General features: G+C 41.3%; 1 protein-coding gene across 1 annotated transcript in view; it reads left to right on the plus strand.

Annotated features, from left to right (window-relative positions):
- The window catches only part of sorcs1 (sortilin-related VPS10 domain containing receptor 1), a 193,823-nt gene that overhangs the window by 144,120 nt on the left and 35,001 nt on the right, over positions 1 to 14,702 (plus strand). The window contains exons 7-12 of the mRNA XM_014411966.3: positions 1,251 to 1,369; positions 1,558 to 1,647; positions 4,406 to 4,585; positions 6,331 to 6,477; positions 9,054 to 9,156; positions 13,882 to 13,958. Of these exons, the coding sequence (XP_014267452.3) occupies positions 1,251 to 1,369; positions 1,558 to 1,647; positions 4,406 to 4,585; positions 6,331 to 6,477; positions 9,054 to 9,156; positions 13,882 to 13,958 (716 nt within the window). The remainder of the gene's footprint in view (positions 1 to 1,250; positions 1,370 to 1,557; positions 1,648 to 4,405; positions 4,586 to 6,330; positions 6,478 to 9,053; positions 9,157 to 13,881; positions 13,959 to 14,702) is intronic.

Genomic DNA, 14,702 nt, shown 5'->3' on the forward strand with positions numbered 1-14,702 from the left:
TGAGTTTAAACCAAACAAACAAAAAAGTACAAATAAAAAACAACTTTTTTGAAAGTGAGATAGATTGGCCTTTTATTTCCTACTCTTATAAACCGAAACAACGTTTGTTCTTTTCCTGTTTCGTGTAAAAATACGTGTTTGGGTGGACTGTCATTGGTTTTTCATTTTCAGTCCAAAGTGGAAAAATGGGGGAAAAGTTTGTACAAAAACTAGTAAGAGCCTGTTCTTATTCCACAATCTGTCAGACAAACTGATGCTTATTTATTTGCTGGAGCTATTTTTCTTTAATCTTTTTTTCTGCAAGAAAAATATTTCATGGATAAAATTCAGTTTTAACCTCCTAAGACCCGAACTCTTCCACGGCATGCATTTTTAATTTCTCTTTGATATTTGGGCTGATTGGGACCTGATGAAAGTAAAAACAAAGAATTGGCAGATTTTTTTTTTTTTTTTACCTAATCTTTGTTTCTAAGAAAAATGAGAGCCATATGTGAGGATATTCATATAAAACTTCGATAGAACAGTGGCAGTATAATGTCCTCACAAGTGGATATCAGGCCCTTGTAGAGCAAAATTGAGTATTTTGGTCTAAATAACCCAAAATGTGATGTCCACATATGTGGACGCCAGGTCCTAGGAGGTCAAAGAAGTTAAAAAACACGATCTAGCTTTATTGGTGTTACTAAGAACTTAAAGTCAGGATATATCGGCCTTTGCCACTTCAGTTTTAACCACGTTTCAGTCTCTCTTTAACACTTAAATGATTGTAGTTAGTTTTTTCAATCTCACAGAGTTTGTATGGCACCTCTCTGAGGCCAATACAGTAAGGGAAAGCCAATCATCCAAACATGCATAGCAGACATCAATCGTGTCAGATGTTACAGTCGCACAGCCAGAGACTATCACTATTGATCATGCGCGCGTGGGGGGAGCCGGCACATATTTGGCAGAGGCTAACGTGTGGGGACAGGCGCTTTCCCAGCGCTGCGATTGAAGGCAAAGAAAGCAATTGGCTTCTGTGGTCATCTGTCTTCCCCTCCACCCAGCTCCTCCCTTACTGGGACCACTTTATTGACACGAGTAATGTAGGGGCCAAAAGAGGCTGCTTGGCTCTGGGTGAAGGCTGCCTTTCTTCATTGGCTAATACCATTGCTGATGCCAGGGCTTGACGTGTGTGTGTGTGTGTGTGTGTGTGTGTGTGTGTGTGTGTGTGTGTGTGTGTGTGTGTGTGTGTGTGTGTGTCGGAGCAGAGGCGCTGTATGTCACCTGCAAGCTGCAGAACTGCACCGACGCCAATAAGGGCAAACCATTCCCCGGCTACATTGACCCCAATTCTCTGGTGGTGCAAGATGAGTATGTGTTTGTCCAGGTAGGTAATTGTCCAGTTTGCTCAGTAAGAAATATTACAGAAAAGTGTGTGGAGGAGAAAAGATGTTGGGTTTTCTGGGGAATTTGTCAAGGTCATTCTTACAGAGAGATGCTATTAGTTGAGCTATACGTGTGAAAATCCTTTATCTGCTTTATTAATGTCTACAAACTTTTTTGGCTCACCTTAAGGTGTCAACTGGGGGGAGGCCAATCTACTACGTGTCAGCTAAAAGAGATGTCTTCACCCCTATGAAGCTGCCCAAGTATACGCTGCCCAAGGTAAGAAATATACCTCGTTGGCTTCTTTCTTTTTTCTCATTTCTAAAGGGGAAAAAAATAGGCTTTAAACTTTGTTCAATATGAAGGCGAAACTTTCAATAACGCTCCAGATCGTGCCGGCTCCGTGTGGTGCCCTCTCTGTTATTTATGGGCGAATCAAGGGCAAAAGTAGCTCTCGCAGTGTTTCCAGAATTGTTATTCCATGCTGCTCCATGTGCGCGTGGCCTCGCTTGTCACGTCCCCGTTGACAATTAAACATGTTTTATTCAATCAAGCTCTGGGCGCCCAGGTTGCTGCCAGCTCACTGCAAGGTGTTGCTGGCACAGTCAGAGGTAGATGAAGCACACAACTAAACAGCATGGCCTCAGCTGCATAACTCTGCCCAATAAGCCCGACGTAGTCTTAATGATTGCTGTATCCTCTTAGTGGAAATACATGAATACTAAACGTGAAGCGATTCTGATTAATAAATATGATTAAGCCCAGCAGGAGGGTAAGAACAATATGTACACACTAAAAAATTACATTTCTATTAGCATAGAAGAGATCATGTTGCCTAAAAAAAACAAATTAAAGCCTTTACAAATTTCCATTACAAATGACAGTAAATGGATGTTCTTTTAAAGTGTAATTTCAAGCTGATGATGATATTAAGAGCACGCATAAAGAGGGGATGTTGACTTTTATTGGATAAAAGCAATGAACAAAAATATCAATATGCAAAATGCACAGAGGAGTCGGGAGCACACTGAACAGAAGCTTACTGTTGACACGGTGAATAGCAAAGATTGTACTTTGCTATTAAAACAACCATTTGTAAGTCTGTTTGCATCACTATAAGATCATGGCTGTTTCCCATTGTAGTTATATAGTAGAACTGACACAGGGCAATGTGGTACTGCGCCAACAAATTCACCAAATTCACACATTGCTTATAACACCACATAAATAAAGGTGTCGCGGATGAATACAACAAAATAAAATGATACGACCGAGACAGAACCTTTGGTATTTTCTTAATATAATAATAAACCCGAAATTACTGTGTAATTGTGTAACTTTATTAGCAGCATCCTCCTGAAAATGCGCCAACAACATTAAGAGTAACATCCTCCTCTCTGCTCCTTAATGCTTTCTGGTCACTATGGTAACTCGGAGATATTTCTTGCAAAATAAGACGGCGAGTTAACGATACAAACCCTGAAAACCATAAATTTCACAGCCGAGCGTGAACTCAACGACTCGTGGACCGGTACCGGGGACCGCTGCATTACATGGGCAAAAGTCCTGAGCTCTACCTTTTAATCTTTGAATCCAGGTCTGTGCGTTCCCATTGCTACAGGTGTATAAAGTCCAGCATTGACCCACGCAGTCTTCATGCATCGTTCTAAAGATCTCACTGAATTTCAGTGTGAGACTGTAATGGGATGAAATTGTTGCTGCAGGTCGCTTGTAGATTTCCCGCCATCAGCTGTAGGTGCTATTGCTGCAAAGTGCAGCTGTTTAGGAACTACAGCAACTCATCCATGAAGTGCCAGACCTTGTAGGATATAGAGCAGACTCTGTGTGCTGAGCAGTGCTGGTCAAGTTACTTGAAAAAGGTCATTAGTAACAAATTACTGATTACTTCTCCAAAAACATAATCCTGATTACTTATTTTAAAAAGTACTTAGTTACTTGACACACAGCCTGAATACGTAATAAAACAACAGACCTTTCAGCCCAGTTCTATTTTTTCTGCATCCATCATATAAAATGTAATCAAATGAAAAAGTCTCTTTTTAAAACTTGTTTTATTAGTTTTAATCTTTTAACTTTATGCACCTTGCATCAAGCAAAAATTTAAATGTATGTAACTGTCTGTGGTTTGAAGAAATTTATTTGCTATTTAAACCTATTTCCTGCATAATCCATCATATAAAATAAAATCATGATTTGTGTTTGCACTCACTCTTTCAAATAGATGCAAGTAAAACACAGCAAAAATTAAATAAAATCAAAGGTTCAGCAGCACTGAGTCCTGTCGCTCTTAAATCTATTGTCCCCTGTTTAGCAGGGGTGAGGCGGGTGGAGGTTTGCCAACAGTGGTCATGTCAGCGGGGGGATCCGGGGGTTTCTCTGTGAATGTCACATTCCCGTGGCAGCTCGCTCAGATATGAAGTTTCATTTTTCACTGTAGAAAGAAGTTTTCTTCCCACACAGAGTGAACAGCTGATGCTAATGTTTTTGTCCCTTTTTAGGGAGTCAGTACTTCCACGCTTTAAACCCTGCATGGTCGTACTCTCTCCTGTACTCCGTATTATCCATTGTTGATCTGCACACGTCTGTTACCATGAATGCTTAAGTCACTGTCATGAGACACTCGCACAAGCAAAATCACGGTTTAGTAATGCTTACAGGAAAGCAACAGTAACCTAATTGCTTTTTTTGCAAAGTAATACCTTACTTTACTCGTTACTTTAAAAACGTAATCAGATTACAGGAATGCATTACTTGTAACGAAGTTGCAAACGCTCAGTGACTGCAGCGATCCAAACCTCGTCTGGTATTTATATCGGCACAAAAACAGTGTGCCAGCAGCTTCATGCATGGGTTCCCATGTCTGAGGTGTAATGTGTTTCGTCCACATGGTGTATATGTCAATTTGTTATTATTGTCAAGACTTTTTATTGTATGATACAGAACAGCACAAACATAAGTTGTAAAGATAAAAACGCTGGGGTAACAAGGGTCTGTGATATCATTTTACTCCTACCAGGATCTGCATGTGATCAGTACGGATGAAAACCGTGTCGTCGCGGCTGTGAGGGAGTGGAACCAGAATGAAACCTACAACCTGTATGTGTCAGACACTTCAGGGGTCTACTACACTCTGGCTCTGGAGAATGTGGTCAGCAGCATGGGCCCCGAGGGAAACGTCATGGTCGACCTCTACGAGGTAAAAAAAACATTCAATTTCAATTCAATTCAATTCAATTTTATTTATACAGCGCCAAATCACAACAGCAGTCGCCTCAAGGCGCTTCATATTGTACAGTAGATCATACAACAATAGATACAGAGAAAAACCCAACAATCACATGACCCCCTATGAGCAATCACTTTGGCGACAGTGGGAAGGAAAAACTCCCTTTTAACAGGAAGAAACCTCTGACAGAACCAGGCTCAGGGAGGGGCGGGGCCATCTGCTGTGATTGGTTGGGGTGAGAGAAGGAAGACAGGATAAAGACATGCTGTGGAAGAGGGAAAGAGATTAATAACAGATATGATTCATGCAGAGAGGTCTGTTAATACATAGTGAGTGAGAAAGGTGAGTGAAGAAGAAAAACTCAATGCATCATGGGAATCCCCGGCAGCCTACGTCTATTGCAGCATAACTAAGGGAGGATTCAGGGTCACCTGGTCCAGCCCTAACTATATGCTTTAGCAAAAAGGAAAGTTTGAAGCCTAATCTTGAAAGTAGAGATAGTGTCTGTCTCCTGAATCCAAACTGGAAGCTGGTTCCACAGAAGAGAAGCCTGAAAACTGAAGGCTCTGCCTCCCATTCTACTTTTAAATACTCTACGAACAACAAGTAGGCCTGCAGAGCGAGAGCAAAGTGCTCTAATAGGGTGATATGGTACTACAAGGTCATTAAGATAAGATGGGGCCTGATTATTTAAGACCTTGTATGTGAAGAGCACTGAGGAGGACCACTGATGCTGTATCCACAGGAAAATAAACTGTGTCTGAAGCAGGAACATCGCACAAATGCAGAAACCTCAGCTTTAGTTTTGGAGCCTGCAGTATTCATTTTAGACAATTCTCTGTTTTTAAACAGCAGGCCTGCTCGATGAGGTTTATTACGAACGCTGATCAATACTTTGGAGCTAGCAGGCAGACGTGATGAAATGTACTTACTTTGTCATTTTGCAAAGGAACCCTGCTGCTGTAGGCCTACAATCTTCAGAGCACGTTGTGTGAATATGAAACAGCTTCAAAGTGCTGACATCAACAAAGGCAAAGGGGCATTGTGCCAGCCATATAGATTTTTAGGAGCCTGAGATTATTTCTTCCTTTGATTAATAACTGCAGATCACTTTGCACAACACACCAAATCCAAAAACAGAAGGTGTGCTATGAGCTGGTGTTGAGGCTCTGTGGAACTCACGATGCTTTTAAGTTTAACGTAGAATAGAACTATATCTGTGAATCTAATAATTAAGCCCTTGGTGATGCCGCTCATGTCTGCTGTGGCCTGAGCAATAGAATCGAATCTACTGTCTTGATTGGGGTCGCCACCCGAAACGCATGATGTGCTAAATCTTTCCTCCAAGCGAGATTGAAGTATCTGTCAATTACTAAAGTGGAGTTTCATTGCCTGATGCCACTGTCACAGACTCAATTCAGTATCCCTGAGTCGTCCTGCAGGTCTCCAACAGGGAGTCAGATTCATTTAAGACACACATCGATTATTCACAAGTCTCCAGACAGTCGATCATTTCCCACTCAGGGTTTGTGACTGTGTTTGGTTTTTGTTGGGAATGCAGAAGTAGGCTGCATTTCCTTGAAGTGTCTGATTTGCTTTTGCAATGCGTTGCGATCGTTTTCGGCACAGTGACTTGAAAATAGGAAAGCAATCATATTTATTGGTCAAATAAAGTAAAATTTCACATAAAGCCGTGAACCGTTCTGATTCTCCAGGTAGCGGGAATAAAAGGAATGTTCCTCGCCAACAAAAGGATGGACAACCAAGTGAAGACGTACATCACCTACAACAGAGGCAGAGACTGGAAGTTACTGCAGGCACCGAGCAAAGACCTGAGAGGCAACAGCATTCACTGTGTGCTGGTGAGTTTCTTTGCATCTGCCAGCGAGATGCGTTCATACATGTTTTTATATGTGTGCGCTTCCATCAAAGAGAGGCCTTGACAGGAGTTGACTGATCCCAGCAGCAACGAGAGCCCGAGCTCGGAAAGAGCAGCGCCCGTCAAAGCTGAGTGCTCTGAGGCTGCTCAGCTGAAAGGTCAGCCATTTTGATTCAGTCCAATAAGCTGACCTCCCATTTAAAGAAACACAGAGAGAAAGACTTGTCAGACAGAAAGGCTTTTCTGTATTTTATCTGCCTTCCTTCCTGAGAGCCTCTAGAAAGTTGGAGGCTTCTCATACTCTAGTGGAGTTTTCACTCACTAGTAAAGTTCAGAATTACAAGTAAACAACCTACCCTTGAAAATGGAAACCGCTTATTTCTTGTAGCACATTTTTCTTTTCAATACCTTACCTCTTTGTGTATTTCTCTGTTAAATGAAATGTTGCAAAACCAGTGACTCAAAGAGAAAACCTAGGTAAAGAAAGCACAAAAGTCCTGAGCATTTGTAGAGTTATGTCAATACTCCAGCAACCTTAGACGCTAGAACCACTTCTGCAAGAATCATAGCAAAGCAAGACATTTATACAGAGGCCAAGGATGAAGTCAGTCAGTGGATGGAGTACAGATTGTGTATTCGGTTTTTAAATGATGACATATGAACCCTGCTTTCGGGTCCAAACTACTCTTTGTTTTTAACATGTTTTAATGCTTTGTATCTTGTTCTATTTAATCTGAACAAGAACCTAAAGAAAATCTCAGTTTTTAAACCCTTACGAACTATAACTACAGCCCAGCCCTTGCAGCAGTATATTAATGACTAACCTCATATTGTGGATGGATTATCTCAGTCGTTCTCCTCACTGAAGTTTGGTCCCTTTTATAGCATCCTGCCATGTGATTGCATTTGTCCCTAACCATCGGGAACCCTCACGTTAACTTTTATCGAGTGGAAAAATTAGCTTTCATCCTCCAGCTTCACTGTGCTAATGTGTTTATGTCATGCTAACAAAGCTGTGTAGTTAGCCACCACGTAGCACATCATTATATACCAGCTAGCCCAACTTCAGAAACCCTATAAATGTCACTGCTGTTTAGTTTTCTGTCTTCATTTATGTCAGAAGTGATAGCAGAGCTGTACGTTTTAATTGATCAGAAATCCCTCAGTCAGAACATGTTTCCATCTAAAGATTACATACCTAGCGAGCTAACTTCAAACATTGTTAAACTTCATAAATCCTGTTTTCATGGATGCCTGGATGTTAAACTTTATTGTTACACCTGGTAGAGCAGCAGCGCTGATCATTTTATTAAAGATGGAAGACAGTTTGTAACTCTCAGTGATGCCGCAGTGTTCGTTTGACTTTAGGACCTAAAGCGGAGTTTGGACCCGGAAACGGCTAATGACGTCAAACGTAAAGACCAGATAGGTGCTAAGAAATGCCAAAAGATGTGCCTTGCAGACAACAATGGGGGTGATCAGTTAAGGAGAGGGATATTCGAAAAGCACAAGACTGTGCACAAGTTTGCTCACATTGTTATTTTAACAACATTGTGTTAATTAAGAAGCAACCAAGTGGCAACCTCCAGGGCTGGATGATGCTGGCAGGTCTCATCACTGATAACTGGAGCTGATCACCACTGCACCATGTTTGCGGTTTTGATTGCTTTTAGAAGATTATTAAAATCAAGTGACCTGAGAAAAGTATGACCTACTGTGTGGTACACACCAAATTGTGCTTTAGTTCTGTTGGTGAAATTCTAGTTTTTTATTAGTCTACACTCATTTCCAGCAGCTATCTGTGCCCCTCCAGTGCAGCTGGTCAGTGCAGCATGGTAATCAGACTGCTAAGACTAGCAGATAACTCAATCCTTGGACCAGATCTGATGGTTTCTGGCTCTAAAAGAACCTACGTGGCAGCCGTTGAAATGCTAATTGTGAGGTTTAACAAATGCTTCGTTTAGATGCCATAGGTGCGTCATGGTGAGGAGGAGCTACAGCCATCTGTTATCGTGTCTGTGGCAGCAACAAAATATACAAGTGTCAAAGAACAAGGGTTAGACGCTTCATCAGTACAAGTTTCGGATGAGCACGGCTCACTTTAATCACCTTTTACTAATACATGTCGCTAGATGACAAGAGTTTGACAGTTGGTGTCACTGTAGCACACCTTCACATATGTCCTCTTGAAATGACTGTATGTACAGAAATAATCACCTTTTTTGATAAACCAATTAGCGATTCAGTGGCATGCCTCGCCTTCCACCCATATTATACAGTCATTTGTCAGGAAATGTCAGAGCTTTAATAAACCTCTAAACAGCCCGTCACAACATGGCCTGCACCAGTGGCATTTTGCTGGGTCGTAATGAGAATTGTGCCTGTAAAGGTTAACCCAATCAAAATTAATGGTGAGGCCAGTCAATGGGGAAATGGTGTTTGTGATAAAACATAAGACTTGGGAGGGTTGCCGATCCACATTGAGGCAATAGCAGTTTTGCGCAGAAGCATCTTTTGGAGGTTTTTTTTAATAACTGAGTTTTTGATTTCTCTCTGTAGCCGTACTGTTCACTACATCTCCATCTTCACGTGTCTGCAAATCCCTACACATCTGGAAACATAGCCAGCAGGGACTCGGCGCCGGGGATCATTGTCGCATCAGGTGGGTGAGAGGGAATATGTTTCGAGTGGCACGTCGTCTACATTCTCCGTGTCTTCTTGGACTTCTGAGGAGTTTTCTTTAAGACAAAGCTCATGTTTTTATCTGTCGTTAAATTATTTAATAAAAGAAGGACTTTTAGCCCTTGACTGAAAGGTTAAAACATCTAACCAGTGCTCACTGTTGTTGATTTGCCAGGGTTGTAGAAGGAAAGTCGAACAATATGTGCATTATTCAGTTAATAAAGTAAGGTATTCTATGGTTTGCTTAGATTTTAGTATACAGCAAAGGTAACATGAAAGAGCCTCCAAACTGCAGAGACATTAGTGATTAAAAATGCTTCTCCTTTACTGTTTTTCTTCTTTCTTCTGTGTTAACTTTAAGATATCTGTCTGTTTCTCTTAGTTATTAATCATTTCTGTCCATTTTCCATGACTTGTTCTTCTTTGCAGTTGCACTGTAGTGTTTGTTGCATTTAGCATCGGTATATCACTCCCGCAAGCATGTGACATGCTGGCATCAGCTCACCTTAAAACGCAAACAGATACAGTGGGGCAAAAAAGTATTTAGTCAGCCACCGATTGTGCAAGTTCCCCCACCTAAAATGATGACAGAGGTCAGTAATTTGCACCAGAGGTACACTTCAACTGTGAGAGACAGAATGTGAAAGAAAAATCCATGAACCCACATGGTAGGATTTGTAAAGAATTTATTCGTAAATCAGGGTGGAAAATAAGTATTTGGTCAATAACAAAAATACAACTCAATACTTTGTAACATAACCTTTGTTGGCAATAACAGAGGTCAAACGTTTACTATAGGTCTTTACCAGGTTTGCACACACAGTAGCTGGTATTTTGGCCCATTCCTCCATGCAGATCTTCTCGAGAGCAGTGATGTTTTGGGGCTGTCGCCGAGCAACACGGACTTTCAACTCCCGCCACAGATTTTCTATGGGGTTGAGGTCTGGAGACTGGCTAGGCCACTCCAGGACTTTCAAATGCTTCTTACGGAGCCACTCCTTTGTTGCCCGGGCGGTGTGTTTTGGATCATTGTCATGTTGGAAGACCCAGCCTCGTTTCATCTTCAAAGTTCTCACTGATGGAAGGAGGTTTTGGCTCAAAATCTCACGATACATGGCCCCATTCATTCTGTCCTTAACACGGATCAGTCGTCCTGTCCCCTTGGCAGAAAAACAGCCCCATAGCATGATGTTTCCACCCCCGTGCTTCACAGTAGGTATGGTGTTCTTGGGATGCAACTCAGTATTCTTCTTCCTCCAAACACGACGAGTTGAGTTTATACCAAAAAGTTCTACTTTGGTTTCATCTGACCACATGACATTCTCCCAATCCTCTGCTGTATCATCCATGTGCTCTCTGGCAAACTTCAGACGGGCCTGGACATGCACTGGCTTCAGCAGGAACACGTCTGGCACTGCGGGATTTGATTCCCTGCCGTTGTAGTGTGTTACTGATGGTGACCTTTGTTACTTTGGTCCCAGCTCTCTGCAGGTCATTCACCAGGTCCCCCCGTGTGGTTCTGGGATCTTTGCTCACCGTTCTCATGATCATTTTGACCCCACGGGATGAGATCTTGCGTGGAGCCCCAGATCGAGGGAGATTATCAGTGGTCTTGTATGTCTTCCATTTTCTGATGATTGCTCCCACAGTTGATTTTTTCACACCAAGCTGCTTGCCTATTGTAGATTCACTCTTCCCAGTCTGGTGCAGGTCTACAATACTTTTCCTGGTGTCCTTCGAAAGCTCTTTGGTCTTGGCCATGGCGGAGTTTGGAGTCTGACTGTTTGAGGCTGTGGACAGGTGTCTTTTATACAGATGATGAGTTCAAACAGGTGCCATTCATACAGGTAACGAGTGGGGGACAGAAAAGCTTCTTACAGAAGACGTTACAGGTCTGTGAGAGCCAGAGATTTTCCTTGTTTGAGGTGACCAAATACTTATTTTCCACCCTGATTTACCAATAAATTCTTTACAAATCCTACCATGTGGATTCATGGATTTTTTTTCACATTCTGTCTCTCACAGTTGAAGTGTACCTCTGGTGCAAATTACTGACCTCTGTCATCATTTTAAGTGGGGGAACTTGCACAATCGGTGGCTGACTAAATACTTTTTTGCCCCACTGTAACTTGACAACAGAAAAACCCCTCAGAGCAGCATTGTTCCTGAGAACACGTGAAAAATAGGAAAGGACTCTAATTGATTCACCGTGAAGACAAAAATAAGGTAATGTGACATCAGCAGCCCCCAGGTGGATTCACATCTGTGATATTTACTCCCGTGTGGACCGGCTCTGTCAATAACATGCAGGCACCGGCCTTGGGTGTCTGGAGAAGGCCAAGTTTACCCTACCAGCATGAATGCCATGACCTTTATGAACCACTGTGGGATAAGTCGGTTTCACTGATTTGGGAGTAAAACAATTAACTTATTTATTTCAGTCTATGTCATTATTTCAGCTACAGAATGGTGAAAATGAATGAGAATGATTACTTATTTCTTCTTCGCTTATTTCTTCTTTTCTGTCCCAGACCATCATTTGGAAGTTATTTGGGGATTAAAAATATTGGGAAATAGTCCTAAAACAGTAAAACTTATTCAAAGTCCTGGGTTCTGAATGATTATCTCAGTTTTACTTTTTTCTGCCTTAGTAAAAAAGGTGGCAGATGACATGGGAGACATCGCGGCATTGTGTAAAAATCCCATTTTACAGAGTTATGAGGAAAGGTTAGCTTTAAGGTAGGGTCATCAAGTCCATGAGCTGAAAGACACATTAAAAGCTAAAATGATCTATTGATACTGAGTCTATTCATACACTTGTGATTAATTAATGTTATGTTATGAACATTAGCCCATTCACAATGTGACATGGGATGGGCTTTTAAACATTCCAATAGTTTTGTGGTCTTGTTCATCCGTGGGGGAAGAGAGGAGCGGGAGGTTGACAGATGGATTAGTACTGATGCGATCAATCACTGGTCCAGTCTCTGTGGTTAAAAGCATAAAGGCAAAGCTGTCGATTTATTGGTCAGCTCCTATCCTCGTGTTTGACCACAAGCTGTGGGTCATGACTGATTGAGGATAGTATCAACAGGACAGCTTCCTCTGTAGGGGGCCCAGACTCAACCATAAAGAGGGTGAAGAGCTCATACGGGAGGGGAGCAGGGGAAAGCCACTACCATAGGTTTAGGTCAGATTTTCTGTCTGGTAGGAAACTCCAAGGGCAGAACCAGGACATGCTGATGAGATTCTGACATGCTTGGGAATGTCTCTGAGCTGAAAGCTGGGATGAGACTGGATATTTCTGCTTAAATATCCAGTCTCATAAATATACTCTCTAAGTGTATGTATATACACTTAGACAGTATTATAGCAAAATAGCCTTTATAGTAGTGAGACCGAACATTGAGCTCACTGTAGGATAAGGGATCAACATTTAATCGGCCTTTATTTAGCTGAGATTGCTATTACAAGTTCATTTATTGGTCAGTAGCAGGAAACTGGACTATAATCCACATGGTCACTGTTGTTTGGAGTCCTGTGGAATTTGTAGGCAGTAGTCTACAGTACTTTCGCAAGACTCTATGCTCATAAGTTGTGCAATGTGAGGGCTAGGAGATCTAGTAGATCTTTATTTTCTATGTCTGGGTGACAGTGCAGTTTGTGACACATTAAAACAGAACTGTTAGGTAGAAAAAATGAGACCTTTATAATAATAGCATCCCAAGATTTCATCTCAACTCTAAATTGTTCATTGCAGCATTTGTTGCTTGTCTTTTGAAGTCAAAATGAAAGTAAATCTGTTATTTCGACCGCCCGTAGTGCCATATGGGACCCCAAACTGGAGACTTTATAACTTTCAAAGACAGGAAGCAGAACAGTGATGAAAGCAAACGTGTATTTTAGAATATTAATTGGTTACCAACGACGTCTTTCAGACATCTGCTGAGTTCTCCCTAATCTTATGTTTTTAATTAAACCCAACCCTGAACCACTGTCAAGGTGGAAGACTCGAGGAAATCATTATCAATCACTCAAAGAAGAAAGAATCATGAAGCACAAGACGAAATGAGGCTAGAGGAGATGCTAAACATTAGCACGTATACAATTATAGTTCTGTGAATTATAAGTGTATTACACTGTTAGTGCATGATACAGATGCACTGTATCCACAGCACACCTGTACATCACACCAGCATGGTGACAACATCAACTGGAGCTCAGCAGAAATCTAAACATTCAGCACTCGTGTAGCTTGTATGTTATGATGAGTGTGAAGCCTATTGTTTTTCAAGAGGCATTCAGAGTAGGGGACAACTGGAAAAACCACCACCTGGCACCAATTACGGGCTAAATTAAAGCAATTACAGCCGTCTGCACAGAATTAGGGAAGCTTGTCTTAATGTGGTCAGAACTGCTGAATGAGGGATACAGTAATCTGGATTTATTGGTTAATTTAGGGGTATGGGCAAATGTTGCACTGCACAATAGATCTTTCAGAGGACTGTAATTACAGCAACTGTCTGCAGCTGCAAGCTGGTGCCTCCTGCTGTAGAACCACCTCTTGTCTGAACACAATGTGTAAAAGTCGTGTTGTATTTTGTCAGAAATTAATTTCCTTTTTGTGCATCAAACTGTCTCTCCACCTCAAAGCACTTGATCAAGTTTGTTTTCTATCCTTTCTGTGAACTGGCCTCACGTCCAGGCTCCATTGGGGCAGAACTGACCACGAGCAATGTCAGTGTGTTCATCACCTCGGACGCAGGAAACACGTGGAGACAGGTGAGGCAACTTTGTTTTTGGACCGTTGTGATGTCTCGCTGGTAAACTAATTCTGCATATGTGTCACATTTGAGGAAAAAGTATCTAAGCTCTAAGTCTTCACATGGCAACAGCTGACTGACATTTAACAGTTGGTACGAACCACGCTGTCAACTTCTGCAGTCTCCTACTGACTGAGAACATTACTTTCTTTTCCAGCTGATCACAAGTGACCAGACTGTTAAACAGAACGAGTCCTCTCACGCTTTAGCTCCGTGTTTTAGTTTAACACCACTTTATATAAAGTTTAGAGATAGTTTGGTTGTATGGAATATTCAAGTTTTTAATCTTGTTATTCCATCATTGCAGACTAGAGGATAACCATCCCTCTGAAAAAAGGAGTAAAGGAGTTCATAAAAATATTCATAAATTCATTAAAATTATTTTAAATGTTTTTCTGTTAGCATATACTTTTATATAAAAGATGTATGAACCCTAAGCATGAATTGACTCCTGAGCTCATATTTTATACCCATACTGAACCCAAGAACATCAAGACAATGATGCAGATTATGAAGAAACGAAACAAAACAGTAAAAAGTCCTTTAAAAATGTCAAAATCTTGAAATTGACTTTAAAAGTTTATCAAACAAATAATCAAATACCTCATCAGAAAAGGTAAGAGCCAGGAAACCCCTTAAATTTTCATCCACATATAAATAAGACCAATTAAAAAATCAACATCATTGTTCAGAAACAAACTCA

This window comes from Maylandia zebra, linkage group LG6, assembly GCF_041146795.1.
Source record: "Maylandia zebra isolate NMK-2024a linkage group LG6, Mzebra_GT3a, whole genome shotgun sequence".
Lineage (NCBI taxonomy): Eukaryota > Metazoa > Chordata > Actinopteri > Cichliformes > Cichlidae > Maylandia > Maylandia zebra.